Source organism: Syngnathus scovelli, chromosome 21 (genome assembly GCF_024217435.2).
Source record: "Syngnathus scovelli strain Florida chromosome 21, RoL_Ssco_1.2, whole genome shotgun sequence".
Taxonomy (NCBI): domain Eukaryota; kingdom Metazoa; phylum Chordata; class Actinopteri; order Syngnathiformes; family Syngnathidae; genus Syngnathus; species Syngnathus scovelli.
The window spans coordinates 8,768,281-8,777,093 of record NC_090867.1 but is presented as its reverse complement, the minus strand read 5'-3'; the positions used below and the strand labels follow the sequence as shown (position 1 = coordinate 8,777,093).

At 39.5% G+C, this 8,813-nt stretch overlaps 1 protein-coding gene across 1 annotated transcript; it reads left to right on the top strand.

Moving 5' to 3' along the window:
* The first annotated feature begins 24 nt into the window (after positions 1-24).
* Positions 25-8,288, top strand: mtr (5-methyltetrahydrofolate-homocysteine methyltransferase). The gene is made up of 33 exons (XM_049758412.1): positions 25-185; positions 685-893; positions 1,007-1,096; positions 1,198-1,267; positions 1,340-1,432; positions 1,527-1,633; positions 1,794-1,853; positions 1,948-2,042; positions 2,309-2,409; positions 2,508-2,569; positions 2,766-2,833; positions 3,102-3,181; positions 3,244-3,356; positions 3,476-3,616; positions 3,680-3,865; positions 3,934-4,113; positions 4,178-4,294; positions 4,357-4,497; positions 4,560-4,649; positions 4,723-4,875; positions 4,954-5,061; positions 5,130-5,230; positions 5,297-5,364; positions 5,429-5,549; positions 5,617-5,698; positions 5,798-5,896; positions 5,964-6,039; positions 6,277-6,432; positions 6,703-6,887; positions 6,953-7,153; positions 7,296-7,488; positions 7,627-7,739; positions 7,901-8,288. Exons 1-33 carry the CDS (start codon positions 143-145, stop codon positions 7,988-7,990), a joined length of 3,792 nt encoding a protein of 1,263 aa, XP_049614369.1. The 5' UTR covers positions 25-142; the 3' UTR covers positions 7,991-8,288.
* Positions 8,289-8,813: the final 525 nt, after the last annotated feature.

Here is an 8,813-nt window from a genome sequence, read left to right as displayed (position 1 = left end):
TGCACGCAGCACAAAGTCGTTTTATTTTGAAAATCCAACCAGGAAGTTTACATGGAGGATCCAAAATAAGTTAAACTCTTAGGAATTAACCCGAATCGGGTCGCTTGGATTCCCCTGCCAACATCCTCGAATATTATAAAAGATGGTTCAGACTCAAGGCGCCCCCCAATATTCTTCAGAAACAGGTATTTGCATTTTAAACACACACCTACACATAGTAGCTTTTGTACCGTTAGCTTTTAGCATGCACGTGTAAAAGTTGTGGAAGCTAGCGGGGGAGGTAACCACAAAGCACATTTTTGTGCAATAAATTCACACTCTTGACAACTGACACCTGTCTAACTTCATAGTTATTTATTCCACAAATAATTTTCTGAGCTTTAAAGTATAAAATGTCAAAGCGTAAATCTTGAATGATGGGTGAGACTGCATAGTGCTGACACTGACAGTTTTCAGACAGATCAAGATTATTACAGTGATTTATGTATTTTCCAGTGATACATTAATTAGTTTTTTGTGACAAGAAATTAATTTCCTAGTTAAAATCAATAATAAATCATATATGGAATAGGTAAAGATTTAGCCTGGCAAGCCAGCTTCAATGCTTTCCCAGCAACTATTTTGTTTTTTATATGCTAAGTATTTTTTGGTGATATTTCAATCTTTTTAAATTTTAATTTCCAGACAGATGTCTTCTGGAGTCCGAGCTGCGAGCATTGTTACAGCAAAGGATCATGATCCTGGACGGCGGTATGGGAACCATGATCCAGCAACAGGAGCTTGAGGAGGACGATTTCCGAGGGGAAGAATTTAAAGAGCATAAGTTCTCTCTCAAAGGAAACAACGACCTGCTAAGCATCACAAAGCCAGATGTCATCTATAATATTCACAAGGTTGTTAGAAATAATAAACTTTTTGGAAGTGTCCGGCCAGCAGGAACTCCAAGAAAAGCTCAATATGTGAAACTTTAAATATTTTAATAAAATGTATGCTTTTCTTCTGGCAGGAATATCTGCTGGCTGGTGCGGACATTATTGAGACCAACACATTCAGCAGCACGTCTGTTGCTCAGGCTGATTATGGACTGGCGCACATAGTAGGAGCAAATTCACTGAGTTTCACAAATAGCAATATTTTCCATCCTGGCCTAAATTGGAGTTGAAAAGTGGTGTCTTTTTTTCTATTTTGTTTTTTCAGGCTTATCGACTTAATAAAGCATCAGCGGAGCTAGCAAGAAAAGCGGCGGACGATGTTGGCAAACAAACTGGTTTGGTTCATTTTTTTTATTTATTGAAATAATGATGACAGATATACTTTATCATATTTTATGTGTTGTCAGGATGCAAGCGCTACGTGGCCGGAGCAGTTGGCCCAACCAATAAAACACTATCTGTATCACCATCTGTAGAAAGACCTGATTTCAGAAACATAAGTAAGTTCCCTCTCATTAATGAATCTTAAAGGATTTATTTGATTTTAAATGAATATTTGAAGCATTCTGATTTCATGTTTGTGTCTTTTAACAGCTTTTGATGAGCTAGTTGAAGCCTATACGGAGCAAGTCAGAGGTTTATTAGATGGAGGAGCAGACATCATTATGGTTGAAACCATCTTCGACACAGCCAATGCCAAGGTAGGTGCTTGTCAGGAGTTCACTGAACAGGAGTGATGAAAAATTATAACAAAATAAATATATGGCTTCCGTTTGAATCTAGTACACTTGTATCTGTAAAATAAAATCCTGACATTTAAACAGGGGTGTGTAGATTTTCACAATCTTGATGTTTCTGCAGGCAGCACTGTTCGCCATCGATCTGCTGTTTGAGGAGTGCGACCAGAGGAAACCTCTCTTTGTAGGTCAAGTATAGTTTACCTTTGTGTTTTTTAATTCAACTTTGACCACTACAGTATTTTCTAAGTTTTTTTTGTGCTTTTTTTTTTTTGTAGATATCAGGTACCATTGTTGACAGGAGCGGGCGAACTTTGTCCGGTCAGACAGGAGATGCCTTCGTCGTGAGTGTATCACATGCTGAACCGTTATGGTAAGTTGCAAGTATCTCGAAAAAGAACAATGATTATGTAATATATCGGATTTATATGAAACATTTGGGTTCATTTTTCCCTGGGGTAATCTCAGGCAGGTTTGATTTTCAGGTAAACCGAATTCAAGGAAAAATATCATTTATATTGATTGTCCGTAAATATAATACATATATTTTTTCGACACCATTTATACAGATTTTTCCCCTTCTTATTGTTGAGAACGTCTATTTGTGATCACCACTTTGCTACTGATTTTGTTCCTTAGTATCGGCCTCAACTGCGCTTTAGGGGCAACGGAGATGAGACCATTCATCGAGGCCATAGGAAAGAGTACCACTGCTTTTATAATCTGCTACCCCAATGCAGGTAATTATTAAAAATTGAATTAAAGTTTAAATTAACTGTTTAATAATTCATACAAGTGTCGTTTTATAATGCTCTTATCATTTGGGTTTTACTGTTAGGTCTTCCTAACACATTTGGAGCTTATGATGAAACTCCTGCAGTCACGGCTTCCAATTTAAAGGTAAAATTAAATTGTGTTTAAATCAAAAATATATGGATGGACGGACAGATGGATGGGTATTCCCCACAGATCATTTTACAAATTTATTTTAAAAAATGACATTTTATTTATTTTATTTATTTATTTTTAATAAAAACCTCTACCAGGTGTTTGGCTGTAAAATTCCTGATGTTTTTGCTCAAATGTCTGCCTTCAGGAGTTTGCAATGGACGGGCTCGTCAATATTGTCGGAGGCTGTTGCGGCACCACTCCGGCTCACATAAGGTCAGCATGATTTCTCTCATTTGATTGATCGCGCTCACCTTTTGAAATGACTCCATCTGCATACAGTAAACAAGTAAATCATTTTTATTTTCATAAATCAGTTGCACAAGTTCAAACATGCTCAAAAGTATTCTAAATTCTAATTTTCAAGTTGAATTCAATTTAATTGTGGTTTATTTGCCCCCTTTTCTTGAATCAACTTTTTTTTATCAACAATTTTATTCGATTATAGTGTGAAGTGTTAAGAAAATACTTTTGTCATCCACAGAGCCCTATCAGAAGCAGTTAAAGACTGCCAACCTCGAGTTCCTGTGGAGGACATTTATCAGGACTACTTACTGCTCTCAGGTAATTCACTCACTTATTAACTTATTAAAAAAAAATCACAGCTTTACATTTTGTTCTTGTAGGTCTGGAACCATTCAAGATAGGCCCTTACACCAACTTTGTAAACATCGGCGAGCGTTGCAATGTGTCTGGGTCACGTAAGTTTGCCAAGATGATTATGGCTGGAAACTATGAGGTGAGTCAAAGGTCAAATCTTAGTCTCTCACTCGCCACACAAACCGAATAAATGTATGTATTACTTGGGATTCAAAAACTGTAAAACCATCAAGTATATATCGCTCATGTCATTTTTAGGATGCTTTAGTCGTGGCCAAGGAACAGGTGGAGATGGGAGCTCAAGTCCTCGATGTCAACATGGACGAAGGAATGCTGGATGGTCCGACAGCCATGGCTCGATTTTGTAATTTTATTGCTTCTGAGCCGGACATTGCTCGGGTACTATCAAAATATTCCACCGTTTACATGGACACCTTAATCTCATCTGCTTCTCCTCCCCAGGTTCCTCTGTGTATTGACTCGTCCAACTTTGCAGTGATTGAATCTGGTTTGAAATGCTGCCAGGGGAAATGTATCGTCAACAGCATAAGTTTGAAGGAAGGTGAGATGGAGTTCCTGAGGAGAGCAGCAACTGTGAAACGCTACGGCGCCGCTGTCGTGGTCATGGCCTTCGATGAGGAAGGTCAGGTGAGAGGACATCGTGTATCACACACACATGCAGAATACAAAACATCTGAGCATTTTTTTTTCTCCAGGCCACAGACACAGCTCGTAAAGTGGAGATCTGCACCCGAGCTTATAACCTGTTGGTTAGTAAAATTAGGTTTAACCCTAACGACATCATCTTCGACCCCAATATCCTGACAATTGGGACGGGCATGGAGGAACACAACGAGTATGCTGTCAATTTCATCTGGGCCACAAAAATGATTAAGGTGCAGTATGACACACTCGGAATCAAGGATTTTTTTTATTTTGTACATTTGTGTATGTGTGCAGGAGACATTACCAAGAGCCAGAGTGAGTGGAGGTCTCTCCAACCTGTCTTTCTCCTTCAGAGGAATGGAGGTCATCCGAGAAGCTATGCATGGAGCATTTCTCTATCATGCTATTAAGGTAATCCAAGGTCATTATAATAAATTAAATATACAAGGATTAAGTGCTTAGTGTTTTCTCAGGATGGGATGGACATGGGAATCGTCAACGCAGGGAATCTGCCCGTGTACGATGATATTGATAAAGAGCTCCTGCTAATGTGCGAGAACCTGATCTGGAACAAAGACGTGGACGCCACGGAGAAACTTCTGGCCTATGCACAAGTACAGTTAGAAAATCGAATTGTTACTTTGATTATTGGTCTTATTGCGGTATTACTTGACAGAACTATGTGAAGGGAGGGAAAAAGGTTGTTCCAACAGACAAGTGGAGAGAAAAAAGTGTGGAGGATAGGTTGGCCTACGCTCTCATCAAGGTAATTCTGCCTTTCATTTTAATTTAAATCACATCATTTCAATAAATGTGCATCTCCCTGTTTCCGACGTCAGGGAATAGAAACATACGTGGTGCAGGATGTGGAAGAATGTCGGACAAATAGTGATCGCTACGCCCGCCCCCTTCACATCATTGAGGGTCCTTTAATGAACGGCATGAAGGTGGTCGGAGATCTTTTTGGTGCTGGGAAGATGTTCCTGCCACAGGTAGGAAAATAAAAAACTCTGACAAGGAAAAAAAATAGATGTGTTGAGATATTATACGGTAATATATAACCTTTGCAGGTCATTAAGTCGGCTCGTGTTATGAAGAAGGCAGTGGGCCATCTCATTCCCTTCATGGAGAAAGAGAGAAAGGAGATGTTAGCTGTGTCTGGGTCAACGTCAGAGATGGTTTGTGTCAAAAAAAAAATTATAATTAAATAATAGTTTGATTCATAGCATTTATTTTCTGGATGCAGAGTCCTTATCAAGGCACCGTCATTCTAGCGACAGTCAAAGGTGACGTCCATGATATTGGCAAGAACATCGTAGGTGTGGTCCTGGGTTGCAACAACTTCAGGTAAAACCTCTGATAGGACAATCACTTTTTTACAAAACGATGACAAGGTCGCCATTTGTATTTCAGAGTGGTTGACTTGGGTGTGATGGTTCCTTGCGATAAGATTCTCCGAGAGGCCGTGGAACAAAAAGCAGGTACAATTTAAAAATATCTTTTACCTCCCATCTTGTCTGTCGCATAAAATAATCTTTCTTGCAGACATTATCGGCTTGTCCGGCCTCATCACCCCTTCTCTAGATGAGATGATCCATGTGGCCAAAGAAATGGAGAGACTGGGGATGGCAACTCCATTGCTGATCGGAGGAGCCACCACCTCAAAGTGCAGTGTTCATCTTTTCTTGAATTGGTCACATGACATTTATGATGGTTTTTTTTTTTTCCCTCAGGACTCACACGGCAGTGAAGATCGCCCCGCGTTACACCTCCCCTGTTATCCATGTTCTGGATGCTTCTCGCAGCGTAGTTGTGGTAAAGATCTTCACTCTAGCCGAAGCTGAAGATACTTGCTAGCATAGATTTGCTATTTGGTAAGTGATGGGAGAAAAACGAGGGATGACTGTTTTTCAGTGCTCTCAGCTACTGGACGATAGCTCAAGAGAAGAATATTTTGAAGATATCAAGGAGGAATATGAAGAGATAAGACAGGAGCACTACGACTCCTTGAAGGTACAGCAAAGTTGCGATACACATAAATGATTTGTCTTATATTTTTAGGTTTTTTTTGTCTTCTCAGGATCGCCGTTATCTGTCTCTATCCCAGGCTAGAGAAAAAGGTCTACATATTGACTGGTTATCGGAAATGAAGCCAGGTAATGTGTTTTTTATTGACATCATTTCCTAATCGTACCACAAATTGGTGCATTTTTAATGCAAATAAAAAGTGTTGCAATGTCTATTTTAAGAAGCTTTGATTTGGCACATTGTCGTGTTTCTGAAAAATATTGTGATCAATTTGAGGCCACGTTACCTCTTTGTAATTCAGTTTCGTATCTAGAGCAGGTTAGGGTATTTATTCATAATCAAAATGATTATCATTTGTCTTCCAGTGAGTCCTCAGTTCTTTGGCACCCGTGTTTTTGATCAATATGACCTGACCAAACTGATTGATTTCATCGATTGGAAGCCTTTCTTTGATGTGTGGCAGCTCAGGGGAAAGTATCCTAATCGAGGCTACCCAAAGATCTTCAATGACAAGACAGTTGGTATGCGTTCACTTTTTTGTTTGGTTAGTCAATTGTGGGATATGATTCTCTAATATTTCATAGTATTTTTTTTAACGGACAGACAAGTCCATTTTGACTTTATTTTAATTTTTTTATATTAAAACTTCATTTGCCGTATGTTCATATTTTTATTTTGTATCATAGAGATTTTTTTTCTGCTACGAACTATTTTTTAATCATTTTTTTCCCCCGCATTCTGAAAAGCTGGATGAAGATGACAAATGGTATTCAGATTTTTGTTCTTAATAGGATTGGAGGCACGCAAAGTTTTTGATGATGCCCAGCGGCTGCTCAACCAAATGATTGTTAACTCGAGTCTTACGGGGCGAGGACTGGTCGGGTTCTGGCGAGCCCAAAGTAACGGCGACGACATCAACGTGTACAATAATAACGATTCCGAGCCCATCGCAGTCTTGCACGGTTTACGGCAACAGGTAAGAGAAAATGTGGCCTTATCAACGACATTAGATCATTCCTTTTTTTTATTTTTATTTCTCAGGTAGAAAAGGACAGTTCAAATTCCGAACCCTACATGTGCTTGGCTGACTTTGTGGCACCCATCGACTGCGGCTTGGCTGATTACATCGGGGTCTTTGCCGTGGGAGTGTTTGGTGCTGAGGAACTGAGTCGGCAGTTCCAAGCTGAGGGAGATGACTACAACAGTATCATGGTCAAAGCCTTGGCTGACCGACTGGCAGAGGTGCAGTACTGCATCCAAATGACTCAATTTGGCATTTTATGGACTAGTTAGACCTCATTTCAATATGGTATAGATTGCAATAGCTTAATACTCCAGAGGTCTCACCATCGTGGAGCATGACCTTGTCTTCATTTCCCCCCAGGCATTTGCAGAAGAGCTACACGTTCGTGTGCGCAAGGAACTGTGGGGCTACAGTGGCGAGGAGTCTCTGCAAGCCTCGGACCTACACAGGGTTCGTTATCAGGGTATCAGACCGGCCGCAGGCTACCCAAGCCAACCTGATCACACTGAGAAGATTACAATGTGGAAGCTTGCTCATATAGAGGAGAGCATTGGTAAGATTATAGACAATTTATTCGATGATTGATCGACGCATTATAAAGTTGAGTATGTAAGAACTGAAAACTAACAAGGGCAACAAAGTTGTGCATAGTATTAAAAGCTACTTTTTTTTTTTTTTTTTCTGTGTTCAGGTATTACCTTGACAGAATCACTGGCAATGACCCCCGCTGCCTCAGTCTCTGGACTTTATTTCTCCAACCCCCACGCCACATACTTTGCTGTTGGAAAGATCACCAAGGAGCAGGCAGGTTTTGAAAAGCAACTGAATCGTGCACTCGCATAAAAAAAAAACACACATGTCGGAAAGTATGGATGGAATGATTGACATGATGTGTGTCATTTTTAAGAGGAGGAAAAAAATGGAGTAAGGCAAAGAATGATCAAATGTTTTGTTTTTGTGATCAGGTGGAGGATTATTCAAGAAGGAAAAAGATGCGTATAGAGGAAGTTGAGAAGTGGCTGGCTCCCATCCTTGGTTACAATAGTGAGGTGTAGAACCACACCAACAGTAAGAGACTTCAGAAAATGACTGTTTCGTGTTTACCAGGTGTCATTTACAGTATTATTCAAAATAGTACATAGTAGTAATAAAATAAATCGGAATTTATTAATGAACTCAATTATTGCATCTGTTTGAATGACACGCTTGTAGTGTTTATAAATTGATAGCTTAAGGGCTATAGAAATAAATTGGATAAACCAGTGGTTTTAGAATGGCCATAATGTACAAAAAGAAAATCTATTTGTGTGGCACAGGTTTTTTAATGATCAAAAATAAACTTTTTGTACAGTATATGATCTATTTAATTCATCCATATTAATTTTGCATAACCACATTGTGTGTAAAAATATCGTGCTTTTATTTTTTTTTCACAGCATCAATCGGTGAGTGGGACTTTTAGTATCTAATGAGAAAGCTGCAGTCAAAATCTTTCAAGACCATCCGGGACGCCTTAGTTGTATTACTGGGTTTTGCCACTAGAGGGCGCCAAAGAATTTTCTCTCAAACCTGTGCAGCTCTAACCTGACAAGAGCCAGATTGAAACGATGGAGTTTTTCACTGTATCAATCTGGGGAAACTATTGAAACTATTTTGACAACTTTTGCAGCCTACCAAACTTTTGTTTACACCTAATTTGGCAATGGAAATTAACAGCAGCGTCCGTGCATTCGTCTAATGATGCGTTTATGTCGCAGCCACATTTCCCCCGCACCCAAAATTGATGATTGCTTTTCGGGACAAGATGGATTCTCATCTTTTTGCAAACTCCCAAATACCGCGAGAATTGAGTTTGCAGGCAAGGAAAGGCTAGTGCAG

Excerpts from the sequence above, each read along its gene's own strand:
- mtr (XM_049758412.1), top strand. The coding sequence starts at position 143 with ATGGTTCAGACTCAAGGCGCCCCCCAATATTCTTCAGAAACAG. Across the intron at positions 1,634-1,793 it reads TCGACACAGCCAATGCCAAG|GCAGCACTGTTCGCCATCGA; the intron begins GTAGGTGCTTGT and ends ATGTTTCTGCAG. Across the intron at positions 6,433-6,702 it reads CTTCAATGACAAGACAGTTG|GATTGGAGGCACGCAAAGTT; the intron begins GTATGCGTTCAC and ends TGTTCTTAATAG.